The sequence below is a fragment of the Pelodiscus sinensis genome, chromosome 9 (assembly GCF_052426305.1).
Source record: "Pelodiscus sinensis isolate ZL-2025 chromosome 9, ASM5242630v1, whole genome shotgun sequence".
In the NCBI taxonomy this organism is placed as follows: Eukaryota; Metazoa; Chordata; order Testudines; family Trionychidae; genus Pelodiscus; species Pelodiscus sinensis.
This window is the reverse complement of record NC_143060.1, coordinates 11,992,306-12,012,619: the sequence shown is the minus strand read 5'-3', so window position 1 is coordinate 12,012,619 and position 20,314 is coordinate 11,992,306. Positions and strand designations below refer to the sequence as shown.

General features: G+C 43.8%; 2 protein-coding genes across 4 annotated transcripts in view; one reads left to right on the top strand and one right to left on the bottom strand.

Moving 5' to 3' along the window:
- The window catches only part of SLC1A7 (solute carrier family 1 member 7), a 105,317-nt gene extending 98,259 nt beyond the window's left edge, over positions 1 to 7,058 (top strand). For both annotated transcript variants that reach the window (XM_006126383.5, XM_089780424.1), the window contains one exon: positions 5,672 to 7,058. In XM_006126383.5, coding sequence (XP_006126445.1) covers positions 5,672 to 5,908 — 237 coding nt within the window. In that variant the 3' untranslated portion in view covers positions 5,909 to 7,058. The remainder of the gene's footprint in view (positions 1 to 5,671) is intronic.
- An 8,575-nt stretch (positions 7,059 to 15,633) lies between these two features.
- Positions 15,634 to 20,314, bottom strand: part of PODN (podocan) — a 46,515-nt gene continuing 41,834 nt past the window's right edge. For both annotated transcript variants that reach the window (XM_025186297.3, XM_075935989.2), the window contains exon 11: positions 15,634 to 19,641. The gene's annotated coding sequence lies outside the window, so the exon portion shown is untranslated. The remainder of the gene's footprint in view (positions 19,642 to 20,314) is intronic.

Sequence of the window (20,314 nt, the reverse complement as noted above, 5' to 3'; positions counted from 1 at the left end):
ACGTTGTACACATTCACAGAAAACAGAGGCGGGTGTTCTTGACGGAATAGGTGTACAGTTTATTGCACTGTTGATTGTTCCAAAACCTATACAACTGTTTTGTAAATAAAAATAAACTTTTGGTTAACAAAATAAAGTGCTTCCCTTACTGACTCTCACAGGTGGGAAGGGGGATGTAAACCTGGAAGGGAGGCTTAGGGCTGAGGGTGCTGCCGGGATGAAGAGCCCCTGCCACCTTGGCTGCGGGGATGTGCTCGGAGACGACCATGCATGTGGGCTGGGACAGTAGGGGGCTGGGCAGGAGGTGGGGCCACACCTGGGTCTGGGATGGCAGGTGACGAGGGTGGGGGCAGGCTGAGCAGGAGGAGCAGGAACAGGCACAGGACCAGGGAAGGCCATCGCCTCCCGGATAGCAGTGCAAATTGTAGTGCGCTGCTGGACAAACTCGTCCAGCAAGCGACTGCACCACTGCCTGCATCTTCTGTGTAAATATGTCCTGCATCCCTTGCAGGACCGAGCTGTGCTGGCGCACCACGTCCAAATACGTGCGCCAGTGCCAACGAGTTCCCTGCAGCCAGCTGGGTAGTGAGACAGGTGTGGCGCTCTCCTCCTGGACAGCTGGTGCCTCGCACCCATGCGGGTGCTGGGCTAGGATGGCCCTCCCTGTGCTCGGCCATGTGTAGGGCCCCCCCAGGCTGTGATCAGCATGACACATCACAGTCTGCATCATCCACGTTGCTCCCCCTCCCCTGCCCTGTGTGTGTTGGACCCTCACAGCACTCACCTGATGTTCCCTCCCCGGTGTCCCAAGTTGTCTGGGAGGCCTCCTGCATCTGGGTGTCCGTCTCCAGGGTGCGGGTCACTGAGCTCCTGGTGTCCTCCTCCTCCTGAGCTGCTGGTCCTTTGGGGTGTCATCCCGGAGCTGCAGCCGCTGCTGCACAGGGGTCTCCATCCCAGACTCCACAGGGGTTCCCCTGCCCCCAGGATCCGGTCCAGGTCGTCATAATGGGCACAATAGTGTGCTGCTTCCCCAGAGCGGGAGCTGCGCTCAAGGGCCCTAACATACCCCTGCTGCAGCTCCTTCACCTTTGCTCTGAACTAGTCTAGTGTGCGGAGGGGGGGGGGGGGGATTCTGGCATAAATGTCCACATTCCTCCTCCTGGACTGCGGGGCCTGAAGAGACTCCTCCTCAGACCAGAGCTCCAAGAGGGCTCTGAGCTCGGGCCCAGACCAGGAGGGTGCCCGGCGTTTGGTGTCCCTGGAAGGGCCGGGGGGCTTGTCCCTGGGACATGGCTCTGAGTGGCCCTACCAGGAAGAGCTGAGCAGTCAGGGTCCTGGTTGGAGCTGCCTTGCTGCCACAATGCTACTCCTGGGTGTCTGTGCCTTTTAAAGATGGCTACAGGCAGGAACAATAGAGGTGAAAGGTCTGGCAGGAGTGTCCACCAGGGCTTCTTCCTGGAGGCCTTTATTTTCGAAAAAAAAACCTTCCCTGCGTCGACGCATACCTTTTTCCAGCAGATCTCTGTCGAAAATAGCGTTATTCCTCGTAAAACGAGGTTTATCATCGTCGACAAAACCGCCACGTTCTTTCGATTTACTGTCGACAGAACGCAGTGGTAGTGTAAACACGGGTGAGTTTTTTTTTTAAAAAAAAGCCGACTTTTGTCGAAAAAACGGTGTAGTCTAGACACACCCTTGATGTTTTCTTCCATGCCTCTCTTTCTACATCAAACTCCCACTACTGGTGCAAAAGGTTACCTCTTTTGATTCGTATTTCTTTCTAAAACTCGTTTCTTCCACCAGCCCTACTGCTGCTGGTCCATCTAAGTGTTAGTCCCCAATCACTTCTGTTAATTGGAGTCCCCCAATAAACTTCCTCTGCTCCGCCAAGATACCCTCTAACTGAGTGGTTCTCTCTCACTCTCCCTGAGTTAGGAGCTTCAGGGGGTAGCTGAGTTTGTCTGTTACAGAAAAAAGTCTATCCACTGACTTTGATCTTTTTCTACTCAGGTTTAGCACCCTTTCTCCTGATACTTTATGCATAGACGTAGGGGGGTGGGCGACAGAACATCTTTCTCCCCCCCCTCCCTTCTCCTATTTATTTTGAGTTTCTTTATCCTCTAATCATAACTCCGGTCATCTGAAGAAGTGGGCTGCACTCACGAAAGCTCATGATACCATCTACATGTTTTGTTAATCTATAAAGTGCTACCAGACCCTGAGTTAGGAGTGTGTCGTTTTCTAGGTCTGCATAGCACTGAACTTGTGCAGAGCTTAACTAAATAACAATAATAAGAATAGGAAATTAAGTTCCCAATCTTTATGGTGAATCCAATTGTCACTACTTTATATGGTGTGCTCAGAACAGCCAAACTTTCATGTTTTGTTAGGCAGAGTCTGATCTTCAGGAGGTGCCGAGCACCTCTGCCAGCAGGGATGTAAAAAGTCTTGTAAAAATGTAACTGTGTAACTGCTAAAAATCCTAGCGGTTACATGCACTGCAGGCTCTGCAGTGTCACTTTTAAAAGCTACACTGCAGAGAGATCAGCAAAGCCCCCCCTCTACTCCCTAGGAGCACAGCTGGCAGGGGCTGCTGGCCCTGCTCCCAACGAGGCTTCGCTGCAGCATAAAAGTTATTAAAAAAGTTAACTTTTACACGGCAGAGCCCACGGCAAAGCCAACTCCCCAGAAGCGGGTGTGTAACCATAATGGAAACTGTTTAAACAGCTACACTTTTACATCCCTACCTCCCGCTGATCACAGGATGGAGCCCTTAGAATCCTGACTAAACTAGAAGCTTTTTTAAAGCATACAGGCCAACAGAAAAATATTTAATCTATCGTAAGGTCAGAAATGAACACTGTGATTATCTAGTCTGACTGTCTGCATAATACAGGCCTCCTGACATTTTATTACTGTATTTTAAACTATTATTTTCCTGTGGGGGAAGATTCTTAACTCTGTCCTGGAGCATAGTGTTTCATTCAAAAATACAACCCAACTCCCTAAAGGATTGTAAACTTGTTTGCAGGAAGATTTATTTTCTACTTGGCACTCAATAGCCACCTTAAAACATACCATTAATCGTCTTTATGTTTTGGCTGCACATTTAGTATAGTTAGTCATATATACCTAAAGGGTCGATTGACTCAGCTACAAGCCCACCTCTTTCCTCTGCCAGTATTTGCATATTGTTCCCCCCCCCCCAATCAGACCTTCTTGGTTTCTATTTTAAGGATATTTCAACACATTACTTGTGAAATCAAATCAAAATCCTCTTTTGCTTTGTAACACACAGAGGCAAACACGTCTGTTAGCTCAGAAGTTTAGACTAGATGGTAGGTTGGTGGTGAGGAGATGTCAAAGTGTAGATAGATCTATTCAGTCTAGTTACTTTGTTCAGTCTGATGACTTGGCTCAGCAATATCCTCTACACCAGGGGTGTGTCTAGACTACATGCCTCCGTCGACGGAGGCATGTAGATTAGCCAGATCGGCAGAGGGAAATGAAGCTGCGATTAAAATAATCGCGGCTTCATTTGAATTTAAATGGCTGCCCCGCTCTGCCGATCAGCTGTTTGTCGGCAGATCGGGGCAGTCTGGACGCGACGCGCCGACAAAGAAGCCTTTCTTGATCGGCACAGGTAAACCTGGTTTCACGAGGCATACCTGTGCCGATCAAGAAAGGCTTCTTTGTCGGCACGGCACGTCCAGACTGCCCCGATCTGCCGACAAACAGCTGATCGGCAGAGCGGGGCAGCCATTTAAATTTAAATGAAGCCGCGATTATTTTAATCGCGGCTTCATTTCCCTCTGCCGATCTGGCTAATCTACATGCCTCTGTCGACGGAGGCATGTAGTTTAGACGTACCCTAGGGGTCTCCAGCCTTTTTAAGCAGGAGATCACTTTTTTGAATTTAAATGCAATCCAAGACCCCAAACCCAAATACCCTTGCCCTGCCTCCTTTGCGCCCCTTCTCCAAGGCCCCCGCCCGTGCTCACTCCATCCTCCCTCACTTTCACCAGGCAGGGGCAGCGGGTTGGGGTGCAGGCTCTGATTTTGGATTAAGGGATTTGTAGTGCAAGAGGGGCTCTGAGCTGAGACTGGGGCGGGCAGTTGGGGTGTCAGAGGGGGTTCTAGGTCCAGGCTCTGGGAAGGTGTTTGGATGGAGGGGTGCTTGGAGCTGGAGCAGGGGCTTAGGGTGCAGGATGGGGTTCATGACTGGGGTATTGTTTTGGGATGTGGGCACCAGCTGGGCCCTGCTTACCTCAGGTGGCTCCTGGGGGGTGGTGCAGTGGGGCTAAGGCAGTCTCACCTCTGCACTGGACCTGCACCGCTCTCAAAAGCAGCCAGTAAACTCCATCACAAATCCTGCTGTGTCCCCCACTCTGCTCTGTGGAGATAGGATACAAGGTGGAGGGGGGCACCTTGACATCAGTGCCCCTCCTCTCCCTCCTCTGCCCCGCACAGGAAGCAGAAACTCCTGGAGGACAGCTCCAAGACAAAGGACAGGAAATGAGCAACAGTCGGGGGCAGGAGGGAAGGGGGAGGAGCTGAAGTGCTGGTTTTTATAACCTCTTGGCCAAACCAGTTAGGATCACCTGTCAGAGGCTCCAAGATCAACTAGTAGATCAACCACTGATAGACCACTGATCTACACTACTTCAGAGAAAGAAAAAAACCTCACATCATCAGTAGCCAATAAAAGAGGAGCCCCATGATCATGCAGTATTGCACATGACTCCCTCTGGCCCAGAAGTATTAGAATTTGTAGCCCCTGTAACTCGGTTGTCTAACAGTGCAAGAGGGGGTTCCTACTCATCTCTTTAAAGTGTCTTACCAAATTATCCTTACTGTCAAATCCTATTACAATGAACACTGATTGCAGGTTGATAATCTGTTTCATAGGGTTTCCCTTTTTTCTTCCTTGCATTTGTTTTATGTTTAAGTTTCTTAGCTGTCTCTTGTTCATGCACAAAGGAATGGAGAGCCAGATTTAAAAAAATATTTAGATATCTAGAAATGCAGGTAGCACTTTTGAAAATCCCACTAGGCATCTTTAGGTGCCTAAATACCTTTAAAAATCAGTCCTAGGATGAATATAAATAGACACTTATTGATCCCATTTCTAAACAAGGGGACAAACACTGCCTGGAAGAATGGTTGAACTTCCAGTGATCAGACAGTTCTGCTGATGACTAAGGGCCAGATTTACAGAAGTGCCTAAAGGCGAAAAAAACAACAAATGGTCTGGTAGTACTTTATAGACTAACGAAACATATAGATGGTATCATGAGCTTTCGTGGGCACAGCCCACTTCTTCAGATATCCAGAAGTGGGCTGTGCCCATGAAAGGTCATGATACCATCTAACATGTTTCGTTAGTCTGTTATAGAAAAACAACAACAAATGGTCTGGTAGCACTTTATAGACTAACTCGGCTACCTCCTGAAGCTCCTAAAAGTGAAGGTAGGCAACAAGAGGGATTGGGGGAAAGTACCTATACAAGTTAGGCACCTAACTCCCATTGACTTTCACTGAGAATTAGGTGTCCAGCCTGCATGGGCACTTTTTGCCAATCCCACAAGGTGCCTCTCTGGATCATTAGGGTGGGATCCATTACCTGTATTTCACTGTGATAACATGCAGCATCTTGCTGTTTCCCACACAGGTACCATTGATCTGTGAAACTAAACCCATCAGCATTCATCAAATTATGGCCTACCAGAGAAATGGCTGTGTGAAGAACATGAGTGAGTCTCATGGCCCAGAAACAGTGAAAGAGTTTCAGCACCATATACCTATACAAGTGGAGCAAGAACTAAACACAGCCGAGAACCACACAAAGAAATCAATCAGTAAAGACCACTGCACTATTGAAATCAATGAACTGGAAACAAATGTGTAATTGCTACCTATGATGGTATCTTATCAGATACCTAGTGGCTTGGTACCCAATCACTACCTCACAGCTGGAAGGAGGACTCTGTCTCGAATAGAAAAAAAATGTGGCATTATGGTCAGCATGCTTGTACTGGAGCTAGGAGACCAGCTGTGATCAGAAAAGACACAAGACTTGAAAGAGATAGAGGACTGTGTTGGGGGGATGATTTTAATACTCAGAAATTAACCAATGGACAACTTTGGTTCTCTCTGGGCAAACTGATTTGGTTACTGTATAGTATCCAACACTCTTTTGTTGCTTTTCTCATTTTAACCCCTTCTATTTCTGACAAAAGCCTTTTTTCGCATCTTACTGATTACAAACTTGATATTTATATAGGTGTATTGCGACCAGAAACTGATTCACAAAGCATACTGAAAGTGTACTAATTTTGTCTTCATTTCTCCTCTTTAAGTGTAAACTCTTTGTTTAGTTTTAGAATAGCACTAAGAAATTTGCACTGATTTAAAGAGGCAATTTTTATAATTAATAATGCTACAAACTGAAAGCAAAACAAAATATTTATCTTTTCAGGAAAGACATATTCTATTATACACACTACAAAGACAGACATCAAACTGCAATGTATTGTACAAAGATGTCTAGATTCCTCCACAGGAAAATTTGCCTTTTAAGTGCCAGATTCACACAGAGTTTTTTTTAAATCTCTCTCTGTTGTAGAATTAGTACAATATACCTGCAGTGGCAGAACCTTGCAAGCCCACTGGTGCTAAAGAGTGTTCACTGTTCTCTCCTTTTGTTTATAGACTGTTCTAATGTGTATATGTGTGTAAACTCAGTGCTCAATGTTCTTGATGAATATGCTTCATTCCAAGGGCAGACTAAACGCAGACTGGAATCCAATGCAGATGAGTAATATTTGGGTTTTTGTAGGGAGTTTGCTGTGGAAACTGGCTTTTTATTTTTCATTATATTATGAGTTGGACTATACTGTTGTCTCTTTTTTCAGCCATCTACTGAATCGTCAGTTATAATAAAATCTGCTGGGTGTGTTAACAGTGTTTGCAATGAAGAACATTTTTAAATAAACCTGACATTGTGAAAATAGGCTATCTGTGCACTGCTAGAATGAATGTATTATTATTTCTCTATTCAAAGCGAGGGGCTAAGGATTGGTGGAAGCATATAAAACCAGGTAGGTACAAAGATCTCAAACTATAATATTTCCTGTCAAATACCTGGGTTTTTTTTAATTGTTATGCCTACCATATCAGTTCCTGAAAATCCATAGCTGGTGCTGTAAAATAATGCTGAACATTAAGGTGTCTTCCATGGGAAGATTCCAACTGAATGTAAGTAGTTTTTTCAGAGAGGGCAGTTTCTATAGCACTTGCCATTCTAGAGCATGCACATGGAGAGAGTGGGCAAGCAAGAGAATGGGGCCCTCCAATAATCGATGGAGGCACAGAACTCCACAAATAATTAGAGAGTAGTTGCAAATATTAGTTGTAAAAGCAAACAGTTCCTGGACAAGTCCTAAAATAGAACTGAATCACCCAAACTCATCAGAGAATGCTTATGCATAATGAATACATATGCAAAAATCAGGATCAAAATTGAGGAATGGTTCACCAAACTACCATCTTGCTTCGTGTGTAGTCATTTATATTAGGGGTTTTAAATATCGACTCATTGAGCAATCAAATAGTTGATGCATTTTGCATCTACTATTTGATTAGTTAATAGGGCTGTTGCTATACTTCAAAGGCAAAAGCGCCAGGCTCCCCGTGGGGTTTCAAAGCAGTAGCGCAGCACAGAGCCAGGGGCCAGTAGGGGGAGTCTCCAGCTGGTCCCGGGCAGCATGTGGCATTTCAAAGCGGCACCATGTTGAACCCAGAGTCTGGCTCCAGGCTCCAAGCGGCGCTTCTTTGAAGTACCTCCTCCTTCTCTCCTCCTTGCTGCCTCTTTCTGATAGAGGCAGCAAGGGGGGGGGGGAGGAATAAGAGACTAGTCAACTAGCCCTTCACATCCCTAATTTATATCTGTGCAAGTGGCTGTAAAATCTTATTGTTCTGAACTGGAAGCTTTTTACCCCTCGTTTGTACATGTGAAAATGCCTGCCAAAGGGGCAATCTGTGTTTGTACTGAATAGTTCAGTCATATGGTACTTACTTCTTGGATAAATCTGCCCACACACCTTGATTCCAAAGTGCACTGGACAGCCAGCTAAAAATGCCATCAGTGTCCCAATCAGCAAAGCTTCATGTTCGTTTTTGGCTAATCTACACAGTGTATTAGTGCATGAGACACCCTAGTATGCACTAGAATTTATACTCCAGTCCAGCTGGTTTGTACTAATTGGCCCTTGTGAATGTTGCCATTTCAAACTTCAAATTAAGTGCACTAGGGGACTTTTAGTGCACACCAGCAGGTTCCACGCAGAGTAGACTTTACAACCCCAGCTAGTATCCACTGACACACCACGTCGACAGATACTTAGTCAAATAGTAAGAGCTACAAAGGACTGCAAACCCCACTGGCAGCCTGAGTCTTCTTTCCTTATCAATCATCTAGGTATCTACAGGACACTGTTCACCATAATATGTAGATGTAGTCTCTCGCCTTGTCATGTAAGGATGGCTCTTGGACTAGGATGTCTAGACTGGCATGATTTTCTGCAAATGCTTTTAACGGAAAAGTTTTTCTGTTAAAAGCATTTGCGGAAAAGAGCATCTAGATTGGCATGGACGCTTTTCCACAAAATCACTTTTTGCGGAAATGCATCCGTGCCAATCTAGACGCACTTTTGTGCAAAAAAGCCCCAATCGCCATTTTTGCGATTGGGGCTTTTTTGCGCAAAACAAATCTGTGCTGTCTACACTGGCCCTTTTGCGCAAAAGCTTTTGCCCGAACGGGAGCAGCATAGCATTTCTGCAAGAAGCACTGATTTCAGACAGTAGGAAGTCAGTGCTCTTGTGGAAATTCAAGCGGCCAGTGTAGATATCTGGCAAGTTTTTCCGCAAAAGCAGCTGCTTTTGCGGAAAAACTTGCCAGTCTAAACACAGCCAAGGGAAATCAAGGATGATCTGTGCACGCATTATCCCAGGGTCAGTTTAAGAAGTTGATAAAAATGGTCCATGTACTTAAACATACAATAGTAGACTTCTGCATAAGAAGATTTTTTTATTTTTTCATCTCCCGCATATAATTTTTTCCTTCTTCCCCTGCCCTCCTCCTTCCCTTATTTATTTTTGGTTCTGGACATCCAACATTCCAGTCATCTGAAGAAGTGGTCTGTGCCCACGAAAGCTCATGATACATCTACATGTTTTGTTAGTCTTTAAAGTGCTACTAGACTATTTGTTGTTTTTTAAGTTTTTCCTGTTATGGACTAACTCGGCTACCCCTCTGAAGCTTTATTTATTTTGTTAGGAGTTTTATAAAAACTGTTAATCCATAAGCTGTGAGTTGCAGTGATGAAACTTCTTTCTCCACTTAGGAGTTTGTCATCTGTATTGTGTGCTCTGTACTTGGCACAGTTCCCAGGACCCAAAAGACTTCCTTGTAGAAGAGAAACATAGGAAGGGAGTTCCCGGAGGTGCAGTTATCATCCTGGGTTTGGTGGTAGGTGGTCTGAAGGTACTTGTCCACTCTTGACATTCACTGACTGTTAGCATCCCAGAAGATCCCTAATGACACCAGCATCTCTGAGATACTTTTGTGCAGTCTTTCCAAAGTCATTGTCCTTTCTCACCTCACACCACAGTTGTAACAGAATATGACTGTCTTCTGACCAGCAAGCATCATGGTTGATGTAGGTCTTCTTAATGTTGGACATCGTTAACTAAGGATGTTAAAATTAGATTAATCAACTAATCGAATAGTTGATGGCTTTAACATCGACTATTCAATTCGCTGATAAGAGCGCTTTCACTTTGAAATATAACAAGAGTCCACCCAGCTGTTGCCATATTTCAAAGGCAGAAGTGCCATGCGGCGTTCAACCTTTGAAATATACAAGAACCCCATGAAACATCACATGGAGCCTGGGACCAACGGAGAACTCAGAGTCCCCCACTGGCCCCAGGCTTCATGCGACACTTCTGCTTTGAAATGTACAAAAGCCCCAGTGGGGATGCTGCCGCTGCGCCCCTGCCTCCTCCCACAGAGCTAGAGTTTGGGGGACCGAGCTTTTAAGCCAGCTCCCCTCAGCACCTACGTCTCTTTTCCCCCCACCTTGCTGCCTCTTTCTGATAGAGGCAGTAAGGAGAGGGAAAGTGACTAGTCGACTAGTCGCTTACATCCCTATTGTTAACATGCACTGTGGTTAATTGTGTTTACAGTTGAGCAGTCCACTTGGATACGAATGGTTAAATGCCAAGCATTTGTATTTGAATCAGGAAGCTGCTTTCAGTTTCTGGGAATTGAGGGGGGAAGTTTGGGGATAGAAGGGACAGGACACAGGCCAAGGAGACTGGAGAGTCTGCCAATGCTATTCTCAAACATGAACCTCCAAACCTGAGTTTCAGCTGCATCCAGGCTGCAAAATGAAAGGGCTTGGACCCACGCCACAGAAGGATATGGGCTTTGGTCATACCCCCGAGCTATGCTGCAGACCCACCACCTGAGACGTTCCTAGTGCAGCAGAAAGCTTTGCGTGTTGATAGTGAGGGGAGAAGGGAAGTTGAGGGACTGGGATGGTTTACTATGGAGAACAGATATATCCTTGGAGGTGTTCCCACAATAGCAACCATAATACCTTCCTGTACTTAGCATATAAGGTACCATCTTATAATGGTGGAGTGGCAAACAGAGGTTTTTAAGAGATACCAACAATGCGCATCAATATTAATATCCCATGTTTTGCAATGTTTGTTATCAGTGGATAGGAACAGAGGTGCAATGAGGCTCATAAGGATTTCCATATCACATTTGTAGATATGGATCTATCCGTGTTTTCGGGAATGTTTTTCTGACTAGCTATAATAGAGAAGCTGCTGATTAGATAAGATTAAAATATACATTTTTATCGGTTAATATGGCTCTCATGTATGCTCCAAGTGAGAACAAACAAGTGACTCTATATGCTCAAAATATTATATATATTCAGTCCATCCACTAATTACAACAGTCTACATGGAATATATTCTATTACATATGGGAAGAAACTTTAAAGTATTTGAAGTTGCCTCATTCCACTGGAAAATTAAGTTTTTAAAACAGATCCAAGGAGAGAGCAAGAGAGAGAGAGAGATTAATTGCAGAAAATGGCATAGGAAATTAAATCAATTAAGAAAGCGGAGTTACGTCCTGCAATTTATTATCAGGGACACATTGGCCCATGTCCTCAGCTTCATGTTGTTTTATCTGCATCACTCCTGTGGCACAAAGCAGCCTTAAAGGCACCTTAAACATTCCTTCAAGGAATTCCCCAGTACTATGGGGGGTTGCCAGACCTGCGGTAGGGATGTAAGAGAGTGGTCGATTAACCAATTAACTAATAAGCAAAAGCTTATCGGTTAATGCTCTAGACTACTCCAGGACTGGACAAAATACAACCTGGGGGCTGGATCCAGCTGAGGGATGACCCTGCTGGGATCCTCAAGCACACAGCTGCCCCAGTTTATGTGCAGGAGACATGGTTGGGGAAAAAGGTGTCTGGCAATGGCACATCTGTATCCCACTCATCTCTGGCTCCTAAAGCAGCCCTTGAGGGTTACCACCAGCCAGCATAGAAAAAGAAACCCTGAAGAGGCTTTAATCTACCCTGGGGAAAAGGCCAGTGCAGAACTAGCCCCAGAATTTGGGAGTTGCAAAGGTGACAAACTCACCTGTGCCCAGTACAACTTTTCTGGGCTGGAGGCTATGGCTAATGGATATGTTGGGCAGCCTTTTTTTCCCCCTCAAGTAAGACTGCGTGAAATATAATTTATGGAACTACATACAGTGGCCACATTCTTAGCTTCTGTAAATGAAGCAACTTCAGTGACGTCAAAATCTGGCCTACCTTAAGAAAAAAAAAAAACTCCTAACATCCGATGAAACTTTAAATCCAGTAAGATTTCCTTGTACACAACATCAGCAATTAAGATGCATTTACAAAGTAAACTAAATTCATAGTACACTGTGTTGCAGGACTTTCTCTGTTAACCTTATTTCCAACAGCGATGTTAACATTAGCGCTGCCTTCTTAACAACTGCAGGATTGCTTTGCAACACTCTTGGGATATGCAGGAAGTTTAGTCTTTTAGCCAGACACATAACCATGAACTGACCTATCTCTTTTATATCCTTGCTATAAAAAGAAGATAATGCTCACAGAAAGTGGTTGATGTGCAAAGCAGAGTGAGTGACCTTGGAAGCTGGAAAGGCTAGGCTGCCTTTGATCCTGCAGAGAATTCCTGGGGCATGTTTTACATCCACAAAGCAATCTTGAGTTAAAATCTTAATGGAAATGAGGCATAGTTAATTTTAACCTTGCTGTTAACCCCAAGTCAAGGTTAACCTTTGGGGTTGACCTCCACTAGCTACAGCAAGGTAAAAAATACAGAGTCTTGTCTCCATTAGGACTGTACATACTGAGTTAAGTGATGGACTGATTTGCCTTAGGCTCCTAAACCCAGGAAAGAGTTCACAGCGAAAAACTAAGCAGAGACTTCACCTTAGCCTAGTGGCGTTCAACTTGCAGCCTGTGGGCCCCAATTAGGGTTCCATTTGTAGCCCATGGTCCTCTCTACCTGCTTTCACCACGCCTCTTGTGCACTGGGGCTCCTGCAGCTGTTCAGGCTCTTGGAGGGAGGGGGAAGTGCAGGGATGGAGTGCAAATCAGCAAATTCCTCCAAAGTGCTGGGAGGAAGGGAAAGGAGTAGGTAAGTGCAGGCCTCCAATAGGTCGCAGGCTGCACATCACTTTCAGTCTTGCAGCCCACTGAGAAAAAGAAGGGCCATTCATGCTAGGGATGTGAAAGACTAGTCGACTATAGGATAAGCAAAAGCTTATTGGATAGTCGATACACTCGTCAACTAGTTGTTCTCTCCCTCCTTCCCCTTGCTGCATTTATCAGAAAGAGGCAGCACGGGGAAGGAGAGAGGAGGGAAAGTTTCCGAGGCAGTACTGCGTGGAGCCAGAGTCAGCTGGGGACTCCCTCACTGACCCTGGCTCCATGCGGTGCTGCCGCTTTGAAACACCGCAGGGAGCCCCACGATTTGCTGTTGCTTCCATTTGATAAGCAGATTCCTTCTTTTGATATGCTACCTCTGATTTCCATTGCATGCATTTGACAAAGTAGTTTTTACCCAGAAAATCTAATGCCCAAATAAATCCGTTAGTCTTATTGCCTCTTTAAGGATACTGTGTTTCATCTTCCTCAAGGTATTGAGTACTGCAGCCATTGTCTGTTTTAAAACCAGCCCCCTTCCACCACATTAGGGGACTTTTCAGATAGGGAATAAATGTTTGTGGGCTTGCCCACACACACATACCATGAAAGGGGGCCAGAATTTGACCCATCACATAAAACTTAGTTTAACTAAGCATTGGCCTTGTACTTTCCCATTAAGTACATTACATCTTTAGCATTTTTTCCCCAGAGAAGTATACTTTAATAAGATGGAAAAAGCCAGGGAAGCAGAATTGAAATGTTTTATGTTCCCTGATCTCTCACATTGCATCTACCGCAAGCACTGTAAGCATTAGAAGAGAAAGCAAAAACAAAACAAAATGTACACTGAAATGTTTCATTATGATTTCACTGGTTCTAGCAGTTTTATTGGTTTGTAATACTAAGCTATTAAAAACATGTGGGAATTAGACAGAACCAAGCCAAACTACACATTTTGAATCTTGATCTACCAATCTTCTGTTCCATTTAAACATGTTGAGTGTTTTTAATCTTTGGTAGCTTTATTTCTTAAAAACACAGTTAAATTCAACTTGCAGAGATATGCAGTTTGCATTTTATTAAAATGGACCTTGCCTCACACTCAGCTTTTTATAAAGGAATTCCTGTATCTACATGAAATTACTCATGACGTAGCTAATAAACTGAATGAAGCACACGATCTTATTAGTGGAGAAAGGGCCTATAGGAAAAGCGAACAGCCAAATCCTAACTATCCCAAAACTTGTAGCAGGGGATTGGATAAGAACATCACATCAAAACATAAGAATGGGCCATACTGGGTCAGATCAAAGGTCCATCTAGCCCATTATCCTCTCTTCCAAGAGTGGCCAATGACAGGTGCCCCAGAGGGAATGAACAGAGCAGGTAACCATCAAGCGATCCATCCCATCACCCATTCCCAGCTTGTAACAAACCGAGGCTGGGGACACCATTCCTGCCCATCCTGGCTGATAGCCACTGATGGACCTATGCTCCATGAATTTACTTGGCTCTTTTACGAGCCCTGTTATACTCAAGATCCAGTACTGTGGTTGTGCCACTGGGGGGGAGGAGTAGGGCTGCTGGCTCCCAGCCTGCACGAGCCTGCCTACTCCCAGCCCATGTGAGCCCGTGCAGGCTGGGACCTCCCATTTCACATACACCCTCTCCTCACTGCTGCTTCCGCCCTCCCCCCCATGCAAGCCTGCCCAGCTGCTTCTACCTCCCCCTCCCCATGCAAGCCTGCCCAGCTGCTTCTATCTCCCCCTCCCCATGCAAGCCTGCCCAGCTGCTTCTATCTCCCCCTCCCCATGCAAGCCTGCCCTGCTGCTTCTACATCCCCCTCCCCATGCAAGCCTGCCGACTCCCAGCACATAGAGCTGGAGTAGCTCCTGACCAAGACATGTGGGCTGCTCCAGCTAAGCTGAAGCAGGGAGTGGGGCAGGCCATAGCAGCCTGGAATGACCATGCCCCCCACATCCCCATTTAATCAATTAGCCAATTAAACTTAACATTAACTATTTAAACAGATTTTTATATCCCTCCTTCAGGGTATATCTTTACTCAGGTGATCAATACATGGGTCTGAGTTGGGTGCAAATAGGAAGACCTACCCACAGGTTTTTAAAACGAAGGTTGCCAGGTTGACAGTATAATATGCTACCACACTCCAAGTAACTCAAGCAGGAGACTCATATTAGTGCTTTCACTTGTGGTCAAGACAACCTCAAATTCACTCATTTACTGATCCAAAGCAACATCCTTAATATTAACAGACTTATTGGAGCATAAGTTTTCGTGGGCAAAGACCCATTTCGTCAGATGCATGCTCCAATAAATCTATTAGTCTATAAGGTGCCACAGGACTTCTCATTGTTCTTGCAGATTCAGACTAACACGGCTACCCCTCTGATACTTGTCATCTTTAATATTGCCTCAGTCTCACAGTACAAATAGATTGTTATTTCCGTGGAAAAAAAGTCATGTATTATATAAAGCCATTTGAGAACCTTAGCATATGTTTTAAAATTATTTAGGATGTGGACATTTTAGACATAGCACGGCTCCTTTTTGCACAAAAAACCCCTGTTGTGCAAGAGCCGTTCTTCCTTATTTTTTCTGGAAGACCAGCTCTTGCGCAAGAGGGGAGATTTGCGCAAAAAGGAGCCATCTACACAGCTCCTTTTTGCACAAAAGCCTCTTGCGCAATAATGGCTAATTAATTATGCAAATGAAGCACAGCGATATTCCACTCTGCGCTTTATTTGCATAAGTTTTTCTGGAGGAAGGCTACAGTGTAGACGTAGCCCTGGTGTCTAGCTTATGCCAGCTTGATCGTCAAACTAGCTGATCCCCTACCTATTTCAGCTTCAGGTACAGGTGTAGTAGGACCTCACTCAACATCCTCTGTAGAAACTGTTCTACTTTGTATAAAAAACTTAAATATTCCTGAGGCCAGCAAGCAAGAGCATGAGGAGGACTTTATAGGCCAGTTGTTGAGGAACCCATGTGGGATGTTGGAGACTCAAATTCAAGTCCTACTCCGATGAATAAGTATTTTATATAAAACTTTCTCCCTCCCGCAAAGCACAAAGCACGAGTTAGTCCGGCCCGGGGATTCTATTGTCCCCCCCCACACACACACCCCTCGAGTAGTTGCGAACTGTCTGGCTGGTAGACACACTCATGGAGCCTGAGCACATTTACCAGCCAGGCAGTTCGAAACTACAAACTGATACATCTAGTAATAATACAACTTACCTAATGAGAAAATACCAGACATGTTATATGTCTGGTATTTTCTCAGTTTGTTTTTTATGTGTTTATATTTTTGGGCTGCAAAAAACAGTACGGAAAAAAAAAAGGGTTCCAGCTAAAGTAAAATGTTTGGGAAACCCTGGTCTAACCAGCTTTCTGTCTGTCTTACACTCCATTTATCCAATCCATATTCCTTAACTTGCTGGCAAGAAATATTGTGGGTGACCATATCAAAATCTTTGCTAAAGCTGGCACTGGGGGCTTTTGAGAGGACCAGAAACAATTTATTTGAATATTCATCATTTGATTAAAGAATATGCAAATATTCAAATGAATGTTACCGGTCCTCCAAAAGTTTGTGAATGGATTTACTGGTCCGTGTGTCAAAAAGTTTGGGAACCCCTGTGACATAGGCACCTAATTCCGAGAGAGGGTTTGTAGCAGTGGATCCCAAGCAGAGGATGGTGCCTCCCATTATATATGTAACTTCTTTTGTTGTGCAGGTCTTGGGCCCCACCCCTCTCCTCAGCATTTCTCATTGCCTAGTTTAGGCACTGCAATGTCTAAGGCCCCTTTGTGGATCTAGCCCTAGAAACTTGTGGAGTAGGTAGCACAATGAATCCCAACTGCAGTTGTAACCTAGAAATACTTCTGCATTTTAAAAAAACAGACTAGACAAAAACTATAGAAAAATATACTGTAAGGATCAATACTGCCCTACTTGGATTAGGGCTGGCTGGCCCAACAGGACATTTCCTTCTCAACCTATTATATGTGAAGGGTGATATGTGAAAGAGACACATACTTGTTTGTTTTAAATCTTGCAATAAACCACTATCCTTGTTCCTCTTAAATATTTTCAGCTTCAGGAAGAATCAGAATCCCTCAGGTTTCAGTTTGAAGACCAGTGATACAGCCTGAATCTTGCTGGTGAGGATTTACCAATGGGATAATTAGGTAGATTAGAGGTTTTTGGCTAATATCTATGAGAATGTTCTTAAAAATCCACAAAAAGTGGTAACAGTGCAGACTTCCCTTGCTCTGAAATGGAGGGGTAATTCCAGTTGTTTCAATGTCCATTCAATCTTTTGCCTTTCAGGTATTTACACTGACTGGATGCCACTGTAAGAACTTCAATAGGTAGTTAGAGAGATTTCTATATAGGGCTGACTGCAATATAAACACTGGACCAAAGTCCAGTAACTCATTTCACCTAAGTTAGAGCAAGCTCAGATGCTAACTTTCACTTGCTACTCCCATGGCATCAACTAGGGAGCAGAATGGGGATTGGTAATAGAATAGGAAACCTAAAAGTAAAGTCATTTCTTTTAGTTGGTGGGGCTGTAATATTGGAGTTTCATTCCACAACTGTACTGTAATAGACAATTGGGCCTAGAGGGGTTCAAAACCTGTCAAGGCTAGCACACTGTTATGAAATACAAGAAACATTTTAGGGAGGGATTTTTAAAAGCACCTGACTCCCTTAAGCACTTTCCAGAATCTCACTTTAAACAATACTTATTTTAACACTGCTTTAATTTTTTAAAGATTCTTAACTACAGCACTTGATTTTTTTGGTATTTATACAGTATCTCCTAAAAGAATTTTCTATAATGGTTGATGTGCTGGTCATACTACAAACAATTACACATTTGTGATACCATGAAGCTGGCCTTATGCTGTGTAATTTTATTTGCATCTTTTTTGTATGAATCCAATCCCATTAAAAGCATATGTGCAGTTGTGTCAATGCAGAATTCTGTCCAAGTTCAGAAAAATCTTATTTTTCTTTTTTTTCGGGCATGTGTATTGTCTTCATAATATGGAAAATGGGTTTTAAGAAAAAAATTAAACGGAGGCCTTTATACAGCCATGCATGCTTAGTGTGTGTTGAAATACAGGCTCAGTCATGCTGCTAGGACAGATGTTCCAGATCATGCTTTCTCTTGTTGCTCTGCTTACACCTTCACATGGTACCGTCTCTGGTTTCATGGGATCTCTGATGTCTATATGTTACTTCAGAAAGACTATCAGTTTATTTGTTTTGTGGGGTGACAGTTTGAGTAAGCTGCAAAGATGAGTGATTCATATACAGCTCTAAGTGGAAATTATTTCAGAAATTGGAGGGTTTTTTTTTCCCTCCAACCGCATACTTGAAGCTCATGTTTATATTTCTTTATCATATTTAACGTTGGGGTTTTGGTTTTCTTTGTTCTGGAAGTAATCTTTGCTTTTTTTTTCTTCCATCACTTATGGCCATGTTGAATTGTCCCCACTGAGAACTGGCAAAGGCCTTGGAATAACTCATATGCAAGAGAAATCAAAAGGGAGAATGTATAACTAGTCCTTCCCCCACAGAACAAACAGCTGGTGTAGAAACAAGCCAACAAAAGCTTCAAAAAAAATCCTAGGAGTACAGTATGCAAAACAACACGTGCTCAACCACAAACCCTCACTGAATCAACAACTTTCTTGCACTGATTAGATAGCTCAAATGCAGAACATTATAAACAGAATAGAAACTCACAGCCCTCGTGCTTTGATTCTTATTTTTTGTCTGTTCCATGATTTCAGTAGGAACTGGGGGAACTTGAGATCTTACAAGAAGGGTCTTAAAAGTGAAAGCAGCTTTAAGGGCCCAGTCTTGAATTGTGATAGAAGACCCCTCCCCAATTGTTTTAATGGCATCTTAGAGTCTGCTTATACAAAGTGCTGAGTACCCATGATCATCATTGGCTTTGATGGTCACAGGATCAGACCTTTATGTATGTATGTATGATATACAATATGCATCTAGTTGAGAATGCGTGCTATTCTGCAGCTCCTAAATTTTATTTGGCCCACTCACCTAGTCACTATTCAGGGACATTTGGACAATTACCTCATGGATAAAAAGCAGCAGGACAGAAACTCTGACAAGGACTATAATGCAGAAATGCATTTCTTTTATATATGTACAAGAGTTGTTCATCTGTTTTTAAAACTTTTCTACTATGGGCATATGCTGCAGGCTTTAGTAGTAGATATAAGTTATTATGGGATCCAGCCTTAATTTGCTTGTCTTATCCAAATATACATATTGTACTAACAGAGGAATGGATGAATCCAGTTGGGTTATTCTTATTATTGCTTGGTGATCAAGATGCCTCATATACTGCTCCACAAATTAAGATACTGTAAGTACCCCTCCCTTTTGATCAACTATCAACCTGTTCAGGGTGAAAGGAAAAAATACAATGTATATACGGTCCACTTAAAATGGAGGACAAAAACAGCATCTGAAGGCATGTGTTCAAAACAGTCCCATATTGTTATTAGAGATGGAAATGGTAGGGGAAGAGACACAGAAGAAACAAAAGCCAGCTTTTGTGAGTTCTAGAGTAATTCCTTATGATCCAGAGTCTTATATAAGATGAACTGGAAGCTTCGGACTGCATTCAGGGTCTCTCCTGATGAAGGCATTAGAACAGGCTATCTTCATCAAGCCTTGCCCAGTGCCGCAACAAATAGTTGGGTGTAATTCACTGCACATTTTGCTAAGTGCTCTCAATATATCTCTATATAGATACAGGAATATATGTCATTTCCATATGTTTTCCTGCAAAACAGAATATAAGGAAGGCAAAAATCAGAGTTACATAACTTTGGAGCTTGTGATTCAAAACACAGTAAGTTTAGTGCATGCTGAGAGAAGTCAGATGTCACAGTCCAAAGCAGGGGTGTACTTCTTATTAGAAGGTTAAATGTACCCTGAGTTATTAAATGTAAACTGTTTTCCTAGAACAGGGGTGGGGAACCTTTTTTGAGTCAGAGGCTGCTGACCCCAAAACAAGTACATTTTGTGTGCTCCACCCCCGTGAGGGGATAACAGTGGGAAGGGGGCCTGGAGTACCAGCACAGGTTCCCCATTGCTAGGGGAGGGGGAGCCCCGAGCCTCAGGGGCCAGATCCAGGCAAGCCAGGGCTACAGGTTCCCCATCCCTGTCCTAGAAGATTAGTCCATTATTTCTCTTGTACTTTTATGGTTAGCATAGGCATAGCTTTCCTAGTAGCTCCTCCCCTGTTCCAACCCTGATATCTTAAGTAATCCCCAGTACTGAACTGTGTCATATTTTAAGAAGAAAACATTTACTAGGGCGGAGATCACATCTATTTCACATATAACAAAATCCAAAACAACTTGGCTGTGTCTAGACTGGCCAGTTTTTCTGGAAAATCAGCTGCTTTTCCAGAAAAACTTGCCAGCTGTCTACACTGGCCGCTTGAATTTCC